Source organism: Xiphophorus maculatus, chromosome 22 (genome assembly GCF_002775205.1).
Source record: "Xiphophorus maculatus strain JP 163 A chromosome 22, X_maculatus-5.0-male, whole genome shotgun sequence".
NCBI classification, from domain to species: domain Eukaryota; kingdom Metazoa; phylum Chordata; class Actinopteri; order Cyprinodontiformes; family Poeciliidae; genus Xiphophorus; species Xiphophorus maculatus.
In genome coordinates, this window is record NC_036464.1 from 24,075,168 (window position 1) to 24,095,227 (window position 20,060).

General features: G+C 42.2%; 1 protein-coding gene across 1 annotated transcript; it reads right to left on the minus strand.

Annotated features, from left to right (window-relative positions):
* Positions 1 to 318: 318 nt before the first annotated feature.
* Positions 319 to 19,933, minus strand: LOC102235747 (coiled-coil domain-containing protein 85A-like). The gene is made up of 4 exons (XM_023327865.1): positions 18,770 to 19,933; positions 15,640 to 16,699; positions 8,183 to 8,240; positions 319 to 6,678 (listed from the first exon to the last, which is right to left on the minus strand). The coding sequence occupies exons 1-4, from the start codon at positions 19,028 to 19,030 to the stop codon at positions 6,663 to 6,665; spliced, it is 1,395 nt and encodes a 464-aa protein (XP_023183633.1). The 5' UTR covers positions 19,031 to 19,933; the 3' UTR covers positions 319 to 6,662.
* Between the last annotated feature and the right edge of the window lie 127 nt (positions 19,934 to 20,060).

Genomic DNA, 20,060 nt, shown 5'->3' on the forward strand with positions numbered 1-20,060 from the left:
CCTGACATTTTCCACCATTATAATGTAATGAATGTGTCCCAAAATGTGTCGTTTTTTTGAGCTTGACAATCCCTTCAGTGGAGCCTCGGTTCACGCTCTCACAAAAGCCTGTGCTTGAAACCTGGTTACACTTGGGACATTTCCTCTCCAAGCATGTCTCCAGGGATAAACATAGCTGGGCTAGACACACCCAGGAACCTGGGTAGTCCTGGGACAGACCTCTGACCTTTTCCACCTATATAATGTAAGTATAGTAGACTAAAATGCTCTAATTTTGGAACAACTGTGATACTTCGGAATTATGGAAAATGTAAGACAAAAGTCATTAAGCACATGGGAGCATTACGATCAATGATTGTTCCCCAAACTCCCGTGCCCATTTTTATTGTGTAGTAAAATTATGTTAACAAGGTGCTTTTTAGGAACACTTTAGTTTGATCTTCATAAAGAGTCCGTGCAGAAGAAGAGCAAAGATGATGAAGTAATAATTAGCATCTAGCAGATTTAGGTTCCAGTGGAGTGTAGCTCAAAATCAAATATGACAAACATGGCTTAAAGTCAGACATACAAGTATTAGGAAAGTCACTACACCATACAGGTTAAATATTAAGTCTCTGCAAAACTTGATGGCTGCAGAAGAGGTCATGCAATCATTGAATCGGCTGTTCTGGAATAGATACGCATCTCAAAATGAAGGGCGGGAGGGTTTTAGGACTGGAATCTAGAAATGCTGGGTTAGAGTCAGCTGCTGCAACATATCACAACATATCGCATCAAGTTTGAAATGATGTGTTTTCGTTAGCTGTAGATATAAAATCATAATTAGCAGAAAAGAAGGGGTTGAAACCTCTAATCTACATGGGAAAAAAATCAATATAATGTCTTGAGTTTGGCAATAACATTCTAATTTAATGCCTGTTAATTATCTTTAGTGTGTGACTTGAATGTAAAACAGCCCGTGGACCGCTGATGAGCACCGCAGCAGAGAAATAGCTCAGGATGACCAACAGATCACACTACTCGATGTGAGCCATGTTCAGCATATTTCAGTGTCCATGAATGTGCTAATATTTTCCTAATAACACACATATCCACACCAACACACAATAGCTAGGAAATAACGAGCCATTTTCTACATAAAGATAGTTTATTAGCATGTATTATACATAGATCTCTGGATATATAATTGTGATTATATAATACCAACAAGTCAAAAATAATGGCTGTAAGTAAATATTTATATAAAAGCAGATTTACTACTATTAAACTTTAAAAACACGTCTTTCAGTATATATGGTAATTCCTGCTTGTTTCACCAAAGCTACAAAAACAACATTTCACAGAGTCAGGAGGTTATACTGTCGCCTCAGGATTATATGTCTGTCTACGGGTCTCTGCACATACATTATTGTCAATGATTTTATATGGCGCAACGAAAACGTCGCGTCCTTCTCAAAGCTACGTATCAACTTCATCAGACGAGATCAGAATTATGTCTTTCAGTGTAAAATGCCTCAAAACTTTCTTTCCGCTTACAAATAAATGAAGGATTTGCCTTTTCTTCAGGAGATGGAGAACTAGGTGCTTTAGAAGCTACTTCCTGCCATATAACACTCCCAAGACTCAAGGCCAATTATTCTTAGCTTTAATGACGCGCAGCTGTGCTTTATCTGTCAAATAAATCCCAGGCTCAGACTTTTGAAGCGTTTCTGTGTGGAACGCTTCATCCATTCAACATGGATCCCAGTGAGGAACAAATTTATTGTGGTTCTGTTACAAAGTGAGATGAAGAATTTTATGGGAACAAAAGAGTATGGGAGAAACTGTTGATAAATATATTTCACAGAAGCCTGTTTACAACAACGTCTTCCTGTAAATGACAGCGTGAAGTTGATTTAATAATAGGCATGCTACATTTTGAGTTACTGTTTCGACTTATTAAAGCGGGGTCCTGTTAAGAGTTTTTGACCAGTAAACCCCTTACCTAGCAATCTATGGGCACTGTAGGCAAAGAGATAGAGACACCTAGTCTTTATTTTGTTCAAAACTGTAAAACTCCTCATCTGCAGCTTTTTCTGTCGCCAGATAAAGCTTCACACGCTCACATGTCGACACACATTTAAGAACGACGAAAAAGGGTCTCATCTCTGGTAGAAAGGATCTTTCATTTCTACCAGCAAACACTTGGCTGTAAGGTATATATTTTTTTTATTTATGTCATGTAAATAAATAGTGAAAAAGACTCTACACATCACTGTGAAAGGCCGACTCTGAGGCAGAGACATGGCGCTGTTAGCTGGATGTGACCATGCTACCTTCCCAGGGGACTCTCGGATGATAACGGCATATGGGAGGGAGTGTGTGTGTGTGAGTGTTTTTAGGGGGGAAAAAATGGCCCCCTGACTAAAAGCACTCACATAACTAGTACATTACAACTAGATGTCTTTTTACTTTATTTTAAAATAAACTTTACATCCTCAGCCATCCAGGCGGTTTAGTCTAAATGTTGGGCCCATAATGATAATATTTTTATAGGTTCTGGAGGGTTCATACAGTAGGAACAGTTCTGTCTAGCAATATGAACTGAGAATGCCTCGGTATTTTTCAGCAGATCAATATGCGTTCCAAGATTGTTGTTGTAAATAAAAACAGACATTTATGTAATAAGACATGATGCCTGTTTAAATGGTTTGGCAAACTTGATCACATCAGGGCTGAGTATGGATCCCCCTCTCCCCCCCCCATGTGTTTTTATTAGCCAAATTTGATGGAAAAAGCTATTAGCTTATCTATTGCAGGTAGCATATTTACTGTTCATGACCTCTTGGTAGAACCCCACTTTGGGAAAACATCTCTCCACAAGGTGGATTTCAAACCTTCAATAAAGAAATTTACGTTAGGAATCTATACGCCAAAATCTGAATTTCTTTTTTTTTTCTTTTTACTCTTACAGAGTTATAAATATTTTGGCACAGTGTTCTTGTTTGGAACCAACATGTTGAGCAAAGCTCTTGTGGCACAAAGAACTTTTGTACAATCTAGCTTCTTCGAAAGAAAGAGCTTCGCTCTTTTGCTCAATAAGCAGGAGAGTTATGAAAAAATAAGAAGATAGTGTAACTCAAAAGATGAACATGTTAAATTACATGTTGAATTGAACAACATGTAATTGCTGTCCAGTTACATGTTGTGTTGCTTGCTATTTATAAAAAATGTTGCTAACGGCACATTGTCATTGACCTAGAGGTGCACAAAATGGCGCACACACACAAGCACAGCACCACACAATATGAGAGCTGACACAAAGTTTATAATACTGCAGCGCTGTTGACATAGGAGCAGATCTTGGCCGAAAAAAAAAATATATATATTTCCAAACAAATTTATAACCCTGTGGGAAGCAGCAGAGTAAGGTGCTCATAACTAACTGCTACATTTTTAGAAGTTGTACACACACCTTCCAATCTCACATCCATTTTCTGAGAACTAAAGGTAACATTTGTTATATTTTGTTATTTGGAACAGTTCTGCGTTGTTAATTTCAGATTAACTATGACTTTATCAGAAAGTCTAATTTTGTTGTTGGTAATTGGATAGTGTGATTTCGACCCTCATTTTTTATTTGCAAGAACAACTTTGTACTTATCCTTTGCTACTTGTGCTATACAAAAATACATATGGTTTGAATTTGACATCCAGGAAGTATGAAGTTAGGCTTAGGGAATAAATAAAGCATGGATGATAGCTTATATGTCTGTCTACGGGTCTCTGCACGTACATTATTGTCAGTGATTTTATATGGTCCAACAAAAATGTTGCATCCTTCTCAAAACTACGTATCAACTTCATCAGACGAGATCAGAAGTTTGTCTTGCAGTATAAAATGCCTCAAAACTTTCCGCTTATAAGCTGTGGATGATAGCTTTACAAGAATTGAAAAGAGATCAGATAATGTATGTCATAAGCTGAAGGGGTATGTATTCCTTTCACACTACCATTCCCATAGTACGAAAGGTCATTGCTTATGAACTCCTCAGAATGAATTAAAGTTGCACTATGTAACTTTTATAAAAAATAAAAAAGATTTTTACATATTTGCAACTATCACCATTTTCTGGCAGTATAATAGGAGGCAGATAATCTGTGAAAAGATTGTGCTGCTATTCCTGTCTGAAGAAATGCACCGCTCCCAGTCAAAAACAACCAATCACAGCCAGGAGGAGTGTCTTAGCGCGGCCAATCATTCTCACGAATGCGCTGCTAAATGTGCTAATGGCGGAGAAACAACTCTCCTATATAGGAAAACCATTTATCCGCTGTCATCGGTGGCCATGCTAAATGTCCTTAGCATTCACAACAGGCTCTGAAGCTGTATCGTAGCGGAGAGAAAGAAGGGGAGCGAGGGGAGGGGTGATTGACAGCGCTAAGCTAAGACTCTCCTCCTCGCTCTGACTAGTTGTTTCTAGTTAACACTGGAAGCAATGAGAGAAGTGAGAGGAGCTCGATTTTTTTTTACCGATTATTTGTCCCAAATGTGTGAGAATATGTTGGGTTTTTTTATATAAATATATATATACTGTATATAAAAGTTACATACTGCAGCTTTAATTCTCATGTTGCCCATAAGCCTCCACAAGTGTGAATGGAAAAAGTAATTAGTTACAGGAAAATGTTGCTGACGTCTTTCTTCTCCTCTCTAGTCTGAAGAATGTCTAAAAACACTAAAGTTTTCTTACCAGCTATCCTCATGCCTGCTCCTCTCCCAGTAGCACATGCTGACTGGTCATTCTCTAGATTTGTTTACCAAAAATGGTTTTTGTTTTTATTGTAAGCAAATCTATAATTTGTCCATTTTTCCGTAAAGATGAGCAAGACTGTGGCCACAGAACATCCTTGTACGCTCTATGGCATTTAGTAACTTTAGAAAATAAGATCCTCTTAATATCCAATCAGATTCTTAGTCCAAAGTCAGGAGCGACCAGGATGTTAAATAACCTGGGTCAGAAATAACAGCGGCTGGTCTCAGAGAGACCTTGTGGCCAACAACAACAGCTGTCTGTGTTGAGCTGAGAGGCAGCAAGACATGTGGCAACCACAGCTGCAATTGGCATATAAGTTCCTTAAGTGAAAGTAAACTACTCAACTTTGGACTACAGTAAGGAATTTAGATCGTTCTTCAGTGGTGGTTCTGGTGGTGGAAGTTAATGGGTCCAAGTAATTTTAAGACTTTGAATTCCTTCCCTATTTCAGATTAAGAGATTAGTCTCAAAGTTGTAAACTTTAGAATTATATTTTGAACATTCGATTCCTTTATCATAACCTTCCGTTTTATTTCTAGTTACACTATAGAATCGACGTTACAATATGTGCTGCACAAATATTATATTGAAGTCATCGTCCTAGTACAGGTGTGTGCAATACTGCAATTGAAAAGGACAGCTCACATTCATTCATTGGTAGATTTGTAGGCGTCAGATGTTTCATTCATTCACGCTCTGCGTATTGATCATATATTTGGCCATACTGCCCGTAAATGACCAAACCTGAAAAATGTGGGTACACTGTAATCAATAATCAATACCTTCACCAAATACTGTCAACCTGGCCAGGGCGTGCCCCGCCTCTCATTGGAGACAGCCACCTGGTCTCTCTGCAAGATTAGGTGTTTTATATAATGTGATGGATGGGTCTTCAAATTCACAAAAATTATTTTGGTTGTAATAAATATTTAATAAAGGCTAGGAAAATAATGAATTCTTAAAACTGATATTAACATTATTAGACAGATTGGTTTATGAACAATAAAATAGTTAACAGAATATTGCATATTAATAAGACTTTGTTAAAATGCTTAAGGAGTATCGTGAGCTATAGACTGTGTCTAAGGATCTGCTTACAAGCCACAAATGGGTTGATTGGTTACAGTAGCAAGATGGTCTTGCTGAACAACATGTTATGATTTTAAAATAAGAGCGTCGCACTAATCCACACTTGCACTTCCCCTGTCCTTACACTGCCAGGACCAACATCTCCATCGCCTATTGTTAAGAGGACGAAATTATTGAAACTGCCTGATGATGACGACCAATATAGCAAGAGAAAATATCCTTTGAATTAGAGTTTGTGCTTTAAAAGTATGTTTTGTTCCAAAGCAGGAGCCACATTTAGTACCTAGGCGTTTGCAGATTTCGAATGCCAGCTGATATTACTGTTGAGGGGGTTTTTAACCTTCAGTGTTAGTGTCAGACGTTGCTTCTCGTATCGAGCGTCTTCTATGAGGACGCTGTCTTTCAAACGAGGTAGAACCATATTGTTGGCAACAAGGATTCTGAGCAGCTTTAGTCATTTCGTTCTGTTTCTTTTGGCAAAGGAGGGATAAGTCCTCACCTATCCAACACGACGAACAACATCTAGTGTTACCTAGTAGAGATGCATAGTAGCATTAGCAGCAACAGGAGAAAGGGCAGAATGTGTGTTTCCAGAGTTTCGCCTCTCAGTGCCCGTGTTTCGTTCTTCAGCGTCTTTGTTTTACGCCGATTCATTTTCAACCATTTATCCACCCAGTTAAACATTGGTCCATCCCCCCCGTTCCTCTCTCTCTGTCTCTGTGGTGTGTGTGTGGGTGTGTTGTCAGAGCAGCATCAGATCAACCAGGCGTGTCCTGGTCAGGAGGCGTCAAAGCTGAAAGACAAGAAGGTAACAAACAACTGTTTTCAACGTATTTGTGGACTCACCAGAAAGCAGGGATGTGTCTTTCTAGCATGCTGATATATTCTCCCCATCAGATCTACTGCACATTAAATATTCATTTCTTCCTTTTTCCACTGCCAACTAAAGAAACTACAAACTTGTGACCCCAACTGGCCTGAGTGAACAGACCTACATTATTTTAAAGTTTAAATATTTTTTTCTCAAACCATAGAACTCAATTGAAACACAGTTTTAGTACAATGTTAGATGTCTTGCTGGCTCAAATTGTACATGGGGATTTGGCTCCATCATAAGGCTACTACACTAGGGTAGGAAAATGATTCTCACCTGTTCAAAAATGTCATTTCTTTTATTTGTAGATAGAGTCAGACAAGATTTAACTATACTGACAATAAAGCATGTCAAAAGTTGTTCAACTTATGACAAGAATCATATTAATAATGTCTTTTAATCCTAAAGAACTAAGAAATTTACTCATATTGCTACTCAAAGGAATAGAAAGGAGTGGATGGCCTTTGATTTGGAGAATAGCGCCACACTTTGTTTCCCGTATTGGGAAAAAGAAGACTTCCTGGTTGAGTTCTTCCTTTTTCTCGTTTCAGCTGAAGAAACTGCAAAGCCGCACCCCCCGACTGACTTGGAGGCGCAGGACTGAATTATTTTAAGATATCTTTAAAAAAAAAAGAAGACTTAATTGTGAAGGTGTGGCAATGAGTCACAATCAAGATGAAACCATTTAAAGTTGATATAAATCAGATTCAACACAGAGAAGTCAAATTAAGCACAATTTGAGTGGCCAAGATAGAATCCCTACACAATCGCTTTGTAATAATCCTCATGGGAAGGGACCAGATGTGGACAAAGCATCTGGTCTTACAAAGCAATAAGGGAAGGACAAAGGTGGTTAATATTTCATAGGTGGAAGTAGACAGACCTGGTGATGTTATTAATGTAGGGTATAGTGTGATATTAAGGACGACACCCAACCTGGGTGGAGGATGAGAAGGAGGAATTATCAAGAGTGAAAGAAAAACTATCAGTATTGGTTAGGGGGGGATTTGGTACCAATGAGGAGAACCTCAGTGCTGTGGCCTCCCTGTATGCCTTCAGACCTGCTGACTGGATCCCGGTGATGAAGCTTTGAAGGAAACATTGGAGACCCTAGCACTGGCCGGAACTGTTCCAAATCCTCCTCGCCAACCATACCACAGTGAAGATTGCTGAGAGAACCACATGGCTCCTCGTGAGCCAGTGCAGACTGTTCTCTGGGACGCCACCTGATAACAGTGGCGTCCCAATCCTGCATCCACTATTTGAATCTCTTATTAGGGCAGAATACTCCCTTGAGGTCTCAGTCCATTAGATAAAGGGAAAGTCTACTCTTTATCAAACCATGAACCGGATGGTGTAAGCAGTTTTATATAACTTCTATTGCATGGTATTTCTTCAGTGTTTCAGTGTGGAGAAGGCTTACCTGTCCCAAAGCTTTACAGTCCGACAGGAACTGGTGCAGCAGCCAGCAGATATCAGTGCTGTAAAAATCACCACAAGCAACAATTAGATTGTGTCCTGGCTCTGATTTAAGTGTTTAAAGGCAGTAAATCATGTAGCCTGACAAGTGAGAAGGTTCTCTGGATGAACCTGTGTTACGCCACCACTAAATCCATCTGTCATACACTCAGTCTGCTCTTATTCATTTGGTGACCTGCTTACGCCTCTGGTTGTGTCCCAAAGGTCTGGCCTGTCAGAGAGACACACTCTACTGTCTCTCTCTCTTATACTGGGCAGGACTTCTGTTTTGCTTCAGTGCACTTTACTGTGTCTGTGAAGCCCATTGATAGATGGAGAAACAGGCATGACTTAGGAAGAGGACGCTTAGACGACGTTCGGTGAATGCTGTCTGAAAGTCGAATATCAAAAGTTGGGACCTGATGTCCAGCAAGCATCTGAATGTTCATCCTGAACATTCGCTCACTATGGAAAAAAATTGTTTTACTTAATCACTTAACATCTTTTCTACAAATATTCTGCAATCTCTAGGAATTCCACTCGTTCTTGTTATTTTAACACAAAAGACAGGTACTACCACCAATAACATCTTACAGGTAAACCAAGGCAACACAGTAGACAGTATGCACCCATAAAAGGACTGAATGGTAAATTCATACAGCACTCTTCCAGTTTTATCCACCACTCAAAGAGCTTTACACTAGACTCACCCAGTCTTGCAGCTGTTAGGAATTATTGCAGGATATGCGAATCACATCACTGCATGCAGGCCAGATAAAAGTGTTCAGCAGATCCCATCAAACAGCACCAAGACAAAGAAGAAATGGTTCATGTCTTTAAATAGGGATGAAGCACCCAGTCCACCATCAAAGGACACATTCACACTAGTAAGAGGTCGATGAGTCCAATTCTTATTCTTCACAAACACACCCCTTCATACACAGTGCATACACAGTACGGCATTAATTTGAAAACATAATAGAGGAACATGCTTGGGGCTGACACCTGGACACTATTGTTTCCCATCTGTTCGTTTTTACCAAGATATTCTCATTAGGAGCGTCTGCATGCGTGTATGACTGGAGTGTGTGGGCGTGCGTGGACGTGCGTGAGGTGGTCACCGCAGGTCTGGGGTTGGCATAATTGAAGATAAAAAGGGACTTCAAAGCTGACAGGAGACAAAATGGCAGGGAAGCAGCTGCTGGCCTAGTTATAATACAGGACCTCCAATCATAAATTACACAGAAATAGAAACACACACGCGCCACGCCACGCGCACACAGTCACTCATATTACATAAGATACAACATTATAATTTTTAGGCCTATTATAAGCACTTGATGAGCCGGTTGACTTTCTTATTGAACTGTGTATTATTTTTGATCGCTTAAAAAAAAAAGACTGGTGAGAAGAAGTAACTATTTTATGTACAGTATATAGAATCACTGAAAAAAAAAACAGAAAGTGTGTGACTGCTAATAAAATCTCACGTACCGTGACTCAACAGTTTGTTGATCCACTTTTAGCAGCGTTTTCCTGATTGAGCTGTACATGCGCGCATTTCTGACCAGGTTCTTGGAGCACCTGCTAAAGCATCTCAGTCATGTTTAGGTCTAGATTTATTTTATAGCTTTTGTGTCCACGCAAGAGACTGAATATTTGTCGCCTTTGTCACACGCGGAAACAATATGCATATGCCACGGTGCACTCTGCCACCCATTTGCTGAGACCAGAAATGTATTTTCCGTTTCGTCCATAAACTACACTTGCGCTAAGCCTCAGCTACAGAACTGGAGCGCAGCCATCTATGTTCCATTTATATGCATGTGTCTGTGCCTCACCTGTACGCATACACCCACTGCTGCCGTTTGAGCCAAACTAACCACGCAAATGACTCTGATCGCTCAGCTGGACGAGGACAATCAACTGACGCCTCATCAGACAAGTCCAATAGGAAATGAATGGAGAGGAACATGTCTAAATTAACACTGAAAACAAATTGCATTCCTTTAAATCATTAAACAACTCATTTAACTACCCTTTGGGATCAAAAACGCATTTTTGGTTTTGAAATAATCTAAGCGTACTGTGGAACACTGTTTGTGTCTTGTGGAGCCGTGGAGTGGAGCATCATTCATTGTTCTGTTAGTCCAGAACTGACCTCGGTCTCTGAACTTCCTTTGTTGATTATTATGTGCAGTGGTTTCCAAGCAGCATAAAAACACATCTATCACAGAGCTTCATTCATGTCTTCTCTCCATGCGACAGACTATTGTGCCTGCAAGCCTCTAAAACAAGAGTGCATTGGCCGCTGCAGAACAACCTTAGGCAGTTAGTGAGATGGGTGGGGGCTGGAGAAAGATCTAGGTGGAGGTTGGGGTAGTTTAGCACCACCTCTATTTCGATTTGACCTATGTGCTGGCGGCCAGTAGTCTTGTCCTTCCTCATCTCGAGGTCAATTGTTTAGTAAAAACATGAACTGTTATAAGCAGAAGAAGGATGGAAAGTTACTTGTTTCCCAATGAAATATTTAGCACACCGACTGCAGTGGAGACAGGCCTTCAAAGTTAAAGACCCTCCATTTGTAAAGGTACTGGTCTGTGATGGAGGCGCCCCGATTAAGATTTACACCAGCTGCATGCAAGGCGGCACCAAGAGGAGGGGAGCTGCTCTCAAGATGGGGCTGCTAAGAAAGAGAGCCATGTGATGTTGGAAAAAAGAAATGAAAGTAGGAAGGATGACAGGTGGAGGTGATAGATGAAGATCAGAAATAGATCAAATAGAAAACCATTAACACCTATAGATTAAATGCAAGATATGTTGGACAATGATTGATTTTGTGAATACAATGATTCACATCTATGGTTTCACTTTTTGCTGATAGAAACTATTCCATAAAATATTTCTGCAGCTTTTTTTTTATTTTTTATTTTACTTGTCCTGTCTGTCAGAATTGTTGTCTTGGTGTCAAGTTGAGGCCCAACACATTTACTTCCACAAGCAGAGCTGGAGGAGCTATTTATCTTATTTTCCTGTGTTTAACCGTGTATTTCATTTTGTGTACCAAGTATGTTGGAAGGGGATGTAAAGGTAAAGGTAATTTTATTGATGTAGCACATTTTTAGCAACAAGGCAATACAAAGGGCTTTACAGCAGTGGTCCCCAACCCCCAAGGGGCAAACGGTTTTCTGCTGCTCTTAGTTTAGAGTTATGGTGGATTTATTTGGTTCTAAATGGAAATGACAATGTAAAAGGACATTGGGAAGGAAATAAATGAGTACGATTATAAGTCAAAATGAATATTTGCATAGTTCATTTTCATTTTGGCTTTTTTGATGGCTTGTCCCCCCACAGGGAAAACCTATCTTCAACACTACCGGTCCAAAAGTAACTTCACTGCATTTTTAATTAACTACTTTATTGCTCACATAGCTGTGGCCTACCTGTTATGAACTACTCCTTGCTTAGATTGCAAGGCCCGGTAATTTTGCCTTTCTTCACCGAGAAATCGCCCAGCACTTCTTGTCAAGAGCCTTTGTAATAAAGCAGATCAACAACTCCTGTCCCCTGCTCCACAGAAAGGACTGCACGTTCCGAACTGCAATCTTCCTCTGAACGCTTCACATCGTGCTGCAAGAACTCTTAATATGAACAGCCGATGCTCAGACACACACGTACAGCACTCATTCCCAATCTATGGCCGTGGTGATGGTGCCCTGAGACTGAGGGCGATGTGCCAGCATCGTTGGGAATTTACTTAGCAGCACGGCACAGCTGATGTAATTCTCAAGGGTCTATAGGTTATAAACCGATATCTGTCTGGCTCTGTGCTACACGCTGCTCCAAACAGATTACTGTGAAACAAGAGGTGACAGCAGTGAGAGAGGGAGATGGGGAAAAGACAGAATTAAATGTAAATGTGAAGCGTGCCAGAGCAACTGCGAGCTGTCTGGAAGCTGACTGAAGCCCAGCTGATTTTATTCTGAAGATGCACACGACTAACGGACTCATGCTGTGCCTTTAGACAGAACATCCAAAGGCACATTGTGCTCCTGTGTCTGCTCTAACTGTTCCTCCCTCGATGCAATATTCTAAGAACTCCTTCTGAGTGGAAGGACATTTCTAGAAGCTTAAGTACCCAGTCGTCAACAAACTTACAATAACGATGCACCCAACAGAAATTAAAATTCAAAAGTACCTTATTGGTCCTGAAGGGAAAATGAATGTTGCTGTAACTCGTATTCAATTCAAAATTCATGAATTGAATTTTGAATTGAGTTGTTTTAAGTATAGAGAAAATCTTAAAATGGATTGTATTTATATTCTTCCACCTCTTCTCCCATGACGGAAGTGGGATTTGATCTAACACTTTTTCTCCTGAGATTATTCTTTCTTTCAATACCATGCCACAAAGCGGTCCACCGACTCTCTGTGCTCAGATTCTTGTCCATCTTTGATACACCTGACAACTGCCGAATCATCTGAGTATTTCTGTGGATGATGGGAGTCTGGCTCCCATCATCAGACTCCCATCTGGACGGTGAGAGAAAAGGAATGGTGAGAGTACAGTGCCCTGCAGTGCTCCGGTGTTGCTAACCATCTTGTTGTGAGACACACAGTCCTTCCATTTAGTCTCACAAACTGTGGTCTGTTTGTGAGGTAGTCATAGATCCAGACGCATGAAAACGCTAAGTGTAGAGCAAAATGTCAAGCGTCTGGATTCAAAGGGCATTGAACTTGCAGCGTCGGACACATTTTTGACTCACGTAACGCGTTTGGTGTGAACGCACCATCAGGGCAGCAGATCTGTAGTCATTGTCGACTGAAGGGTGAGTTTTCTGCGGAATCTTTTAGTGACTACTTTCAGTTTTCTTCTTTGTTATTTCCTTTTTATAGCTTTGAACTTTTAGTACCGATCCTGACCAAATCAACCCTCTCTTTTAGAATAAAATGAGAAATTTAATAACGTTAAATGGTAACAGGCCTGCATTTATATGGTGATCCAACACGTTAGAGAACGCCAGAGTGCTTCACACTTCAATCAGTCATTCAGCCTTTTGTCCACCGATGGTGGTAAGCAACATCGAAGCCACAGCTGCTCTGAGGCAGACCACCTAGCCCTCTGACCACCACCAGCAGGCAAAGAGGGCGAAATGTCTTGTCCAAGGACAGGAAGGCTTTCAGCCTGAATGAACCGGAGAGTTGTCTCAAAGGTCAACAAATATCGTTAGCTTTAAACACTTTTAAGAAACTGACCAACTCTGAAGATACTTAACTTTAACTTCCTGGATTTTTTCCACTTAGTAACAACAGAAACACAAAAGATTGTGATTGTCAGGGCAAACTGGCAGCTCCAATTTACTACATAGTGAGTTTACTGATTGCCATGAGATTTTTTTTTTATGTATTTGGTCAGTCAGACATAACATGTCTGATTCCAGTCAAAAACTCGTTCCAGAATGCATCTTTACTTGCAACTACAACAGAAAACATGGTGACAACAGATTAGTATTCACTCAGGTTATTATATAAACAGACTGATATTGATGTCATAAGATGATCGATATCATTTCCACATGTTTTAGTATATTGTTTTAGATGTTTGGCTCAATCGACTGAAGTTAATAAGGCTATCGGTTCAAACGAGCGGGACGATCTAAATGCACCAAACTATCGTGTTTTGCTCCCATTCTTTCACAATAAACTGCCATCAACTGCTGGCCTGTCAGACCAAATTATGATCAACATTATCTGTGCTTCAAAATAATAAAAAAAAGGACTCCTCAGAAGGCCGATATGTTTCTTGTTCTATTTTTTTTTGCACAGTCCAGAACGTATAAGATAACAGGGCACAAGGGCAATAATGTGCATGTGTAAGCAGCTCCTGGCTGCTGCTGCTGTTTCTCTCTGCTCCTGACTGAGCAGAGACAAAGCTGAGAAAAGTATTCCTGTAGGAGTGCAACTTGATCATCAGCATATACGTGTATAAACCCGTACACACACACACACACACACACACACACACACATATATATATATGATAAGTATGTTAACATATTAAGATTCCTGCAATACATGTATCTGTATTGAACTGTTCAATAAAATGCTCTCTGTTCGATACGCACTATGTATCGAACAATTCGTCTACTCCACCTAGGCTTCATTATCGAGCCCAGATCCACTGAGTGCCTCCCACGTGCATTCAAGCTAGTCAGACAAGCTATGTGAAACTAGCTCATTACAACATGGCTACTGCCTCCATTATGTCTGAAACAGAAGCTCCTCCACCATCATTCAGATCTGGCGTTTTAGAACTGCTTTGGTTTCCATGTTAACTATGGCCCTGATGGCGAGCGCATCGTGGACCAAAGCACAGCGGTATGTCGAAAGTGTCACTCGATGCTTGCCTACGTCGGTGGGAACACGAGCAAAATGACCGTACGTTCACGCCGACATCAACCCCGGTGCAAAGACAAGAGGGGTCAGATAAAAACAACAACAAGCTGGCAAACTTTACCCGAGTCATTCAGACAGCCATTAGCACACGATATAACTTGCTTCTACAAGTTGCAAGAAAAAATGTGTCAAAGAAGACTTGAGTTTGGTATTAGGTTCTAAAAGGGAATTGAAATTTTAAAAATGTGGGCAGTAATCAAGGGAAGTATATTTCATTTTTTTGAAAAATACTGGAGACGTCGAGAGAATTTGAGGAAAGGAAATGATGAGTGGTAAAATCCAAGATTTGGCAGCAGTACAACATTGATGCAAGCTGGCGCTAAAAAACTGAAGGGGGGGGGAATGAAGAAAGCGTGAATGCATTCGGCGACCAAACTTTTCTGGAAGTGGCACATCGGAAAAGTAGCAGCAGCTCGGCGTGGTAAAACATGGTCCCGAGTGGCTAGTGAGCCGAAAACAATGGCTTCTTGAAGGGCGGCTATTGCTACCGTCTTTAGCATGACGGCTTAAGGTAACTGAAGAAATGTGAACCCGATCTCGATTAAAAATAATCACAACACCGACACCGAACATGGTGCTATCTGCTATGACATCAGACAGATAAGAATGATGTCACCATTTCCTATTATCAAGCAGATAATTATGGGACAGATAATCATTGTGAACCCCTAGTTTTATGATTTCTCATCCGTTCCAAAGTCTTCTGTTTTATACATAGTTTCGTTTTACTTACCCTGTCATTCAGAATTAATGACCATCATGGCAGAAAAGACAAAAAAATGTATTGTCATATCTTCCTTTACATCTGGATCAAACAAAATTAGTATTGGCAGGTCGAAGTTTGCAAAAACGGAGAAAACTATTTAAAATTCTGATTATTGCATCTCTTCTAATGATAAATATAGCAATCTGGGCTAATAATTTAGCAGTAATAGTAATATTTGAATTAAGAATGAATGTGCCTACCATTGTACAGACTCTGATGATGGGGGCTCATCTCTTCTCCAACAGCCCTCCTCTGAGCCCTGTCCCCGCCCGGGGAGCCGCCGCTGTGCCTTCCCTTGCTGTTCTCCCCTCCAGGGCTGTGATGGTAATTATGGTGGTGCCGCATAGACTCTGGACTCCCAACAATCACCCGGCCTTTCCTCAGGTACTCCAGGGTCCCTGATGTGGGCTGCTTAGCTTCAGGGCCTTTGCAGCCAGCCCCCAGATTGTCTCCCTGGAACCTCCTCTGACTCAGCTCCGGGCTGGACTTAGCCGACCCCTTCCAGCAGGCTGGTGATGCGTGTCCTGACATCAGAAATGGTTTTTGAGCTAGTAGCTCAGAGGTGGAGGGTTTGGAGTTGGAGTCACAAGGTAGCCTGGAGGGGGATTTGCTGTTTTTCTCAGGCCAAGGTCCTCCAAGCCCATAGGGTGCTAGGCTTAAAAGGGACCCACCACGGGGGCGGCAAGACTGAGGGAAGGTTTGGTACTCAGGGGTTGAGCTGTTTCTCCTATTTGAAGATTCACACATATCTCTATGTTTCTCCAAGGAGTACCTTGGCCCTGATCCTGGGCTCGCACTGGAGCTCAGGGCAGGTGACTTGTGGTGGGGTTTATCGGGGCTATCCGTGCTTCCTGCGCTGGAGGTACTACTCCCATCGCCGACGTCCCGCAGCAAGCCAGGTGTAGGCCCGCCCCCTCCGAGCTGAGACAGGCTGTTCTGGCTGTCTATTGAGCTCCTGCAGCCGGGGTCTCCCTGGGTGTGGGCCCCTCCTCCAGCTGTGGCAGCGGCTCGCTCCTCCTCCAGCATAAAGCACACCTCCTTCAGCTCCAGATTCTCCTGGACAACCTCCATCTGCCGCTGCTCCAGCTCCTTTAACTTCTGCAGGTAGACGGCCACCTCCTTCCTCATCAGCCCCGCGCTGAAGCGGCCCAGGCGCTGCCACTCCCGCGACACCCGCTTCCCCTTCTGCCGGTCGTCATCCAGGAAGCAGCACAGGTCCCGCAGCTCCTGGTTGTCCTCCTGCAGTTTCTGGTTCACGTCCTGGTTTACATAAATCCAGCATACACACACACACACACACAAATAGAGAGCAGATAAGCAGGGAATGACGTGCACATTTCTGTTGTGACTGATCATTTGCTGACAGACAAGCCTCTCCGCTTAATATTTTTAGCTACTTTCTCAAACCCAAATGACATTTTTTTTTTTACCTTTTGAGCTGTTTGGATAAAATGATCAAGGACAAATGTCGGTTTTTTGCTGTTAAAGTGAAACTGAAGCTGCGGCTAATATCTGATCCAACTATTAAATATCTGCGTTGACGATTTTCAAGACAAGTCCGGATGGAGAATCAATAGCAAAACATCAGAAAGAAAGCAGCCAAAAGCAGACATTTTGCCTCTTTGTCTTGACATAGCCACTGGCCTATTCCAACTCCAGTTCCAATGAAGTTGGAACACGGTGTAAAACATAAATTAAAATGCAATACAATGATTTGCAAATTCTTTTCAACTTACATTTAATTGAATTCACTACAACGACAAGATATTTGATGTTCAAATGGATCAACTTTATTGTGTTTTTGCAAATCTTCACTCATTTGGATCGACCTGTTGTCGTGTTGGTTTTGTATAAACAAGGTTTCCCCCATAAGCCCGGATGTTGGGCGCTGGGCAGTCGTTCATCCAGCGGCCCGTCGTGTTTTTGAGTTAAAAAGTGTTTAAAGTTGACAGGAAATTTGAAAATATCACTTGAGAATTATGTGTTATTGAAAGATTGGGAGATTAACACCTGAACACCAACTATAAAGTCTTAAAAAATGCAGACATAAAACAAAATAAATAAATAAGCAATGCTTAGCCTGGTGGAGCACAAGTAAAGCCTGGTGGCCCGCCAGGCTTATAATACATTGGGGGAAAACCCTGATTCATACGTCACAATTCTAAACTCCATTGTTCCTTTATGAGTTTAAAGTCTATTTGGTCAAATGACAGGTATGATTGTGACATGAGTGGGTTAAACACAGGTGGCAGATGGATCACCTCTAGAAGGAAAACAGGAAGTTACTGGCAGCAGTGGCTCAGCCGATGCCCCTTCCAGGAAGTTTTAACCGATCGATACGACCCAATATATCTGAGATTTTATGTTACAGATTTACACAAAATAGTGCATATTTGCGAAGTGGGCCGTAAGTGACAAGTTTACATTTAATTTCTTTTTAAGTACTGTATAGAGAAAATCTTAAAATGTGTCGTCCACCTACAGTCCCCCAGAGCCAACACTTAGAACCAGCTCTGGCTACAGATCCGGAAATATTGGTGGGGACATGTCCACACCAGTCCTTCGGGAAGTTACGTCTATGCTTTGATCCAAACCGGCTGGGTGTCCTGCTGGAAGGTGAACCTCCACCCTCGTCTCCAACCTTCCACAGCCTCTAACACAGGGGTGGGCAACTCCAGGCCTCCAGGGCTGGTCTCCTGCAACTTTTAGATGTGTCTCTACTTCAACACACCTGAGTCAAATAATGAGGTCATTAGCAGGACTCTGGAGAACTTGACTGCACTGAGGAGGTGATTCAGCTGTTGGATTCAAGTGTGTTGGAACAAGGAGACATCTAAGAGTTGCAGGACACCAGCCCTCGAGGTCCAGGATTGCCCACCCCTGATCTAACAGGTCGTCATCTTCCGTTATTGTTCGGCGTTGAGCTCCATCTACCTTCCAGTCAACTCTGACCAACATCTCTCTGCTTCTGAAGTTTGCTTACACTGGCTTTCATTCAAATGGGGCTGAAACAAAATGTACGCCAACTCTTATTAGTGCATTAGTAGAAGTATTTTAAAAAATCACGAAGTGCTACTTTCAGCCTGTCATATAAAATCGAGTTCAATTTGTGGGTGAAACTTGGATGGGGGAGGAATGTGGCAAAAGTTGAGGTGGTGTGAATACTCCTGCAGGATACATTTGCAGCGTTTCATTTTGACATTTCACTCAAATGTGCACCCTGCATGCTCGCTCGCTTCTCCTGTAACTAAACGAGGTGAAATCCTCAGGAGGGGCCCCTGCTGCTGCTGCTCCGCTGCTCCCGGGGGCCCCCTCCCCACTCCTCCTCACCTTCAGACTCCGGATCTCCGTGAGGTGCTGCTGGAGCCTCCGGTTCACCTCACGCATCAGATTGCCGTGCTCCACGATGACGGCCCTCTTCTCCGTCTCCGTCTGGCGCAGCCGCCGCACCAACTCCTGTTTGCTCCACTTCAGCAGCTCCTCGTCGGGGATTTTGGCGACGTCCTCCGCCGGACGCTCCGCGCTCTTGGACAGAGGCTGATGCTGCTGCTGCTGCTGCTGCAGGCGCTGCAACGCGCCCTTCTCCATCATTCCGGTCAGTGACGGGGAAAGTGCTGCGTGTGGTGAATCCGAGCGAACCCGAGCTCAGATCACAACTCGGATCCTTTTGCACGGTCCTCCTTTTTGCCGTATTATGTCCGCGAAATCGCATCCCGCTCGTTTCGACCCACGCCCATGTTGCAGCTCCAGCTCCAGCACCCGGCCCGCTGTATTCATGCTGTTAGAGCATCATCCTGCAATCCGGCTGAAACTCCGAACAGAGTCTGGAACCGGCTTTACAGGGCGGGTTCCCCTCCAGGTGCATGCCGGCCCTTTTGCGCACTGCCGTTGCTCAGTGCGCACTACAGCTGTCCAGCAACTGAGGAGGAGGAGGAAGAGGAGGAGGAGGAAGAGGAGGAAGGGGGGACTGCAAGGAGAGCAGGCTGCAGGTTCATATCCAGAGAGCCAGGATGAGAAGGTGTGTTCGTGATGACAATAACCCGCTTCTGTCCCCGGATGCTGCTTCCGTCCCGCCCTCTATGCTAATGCCGCTTGGTCTTTTGGCGCCATCTAGTGGACACCAACATTCAAAAGTGCTGGGCTTGAACTACACAGCATGTAGCTCACAGTCATTGTTTTTTGTTGTTGTTGTTTTTGCTTAAAAATATACATAATGATGTCATGGGACAATTATTAGTTATTGTCCAAGTTATTATTAATTATTGGCACTGTTTTTTCTGTTCATTCTTTTTTTTTCTTTGGTGCAAAAAATAAAACCCTTCTTTGGTTTACAAAAGATAGTAAATGTCCAGCATATCACCAGATTGTCTTTCTCCAAGATCATTTCACAGCTGTGTGGGACTTCCTATTTGTGATGAAAAAGCCTCTGATTTGCTCTTCTTTTTATTCATTTACCACAAAGTGTGTGTGCAATAAACACTACAAACATTACGAACTGACAATAAAAATAAAACAAACAAGCGAGGGAGTGTTCATTCTTAAAAGTTGGACCACATCAGTCAGCCCTGAACCGAGACTTACCAGCCGTGTGATGACATTTTGCTTCTGCCTTAAAGTATTC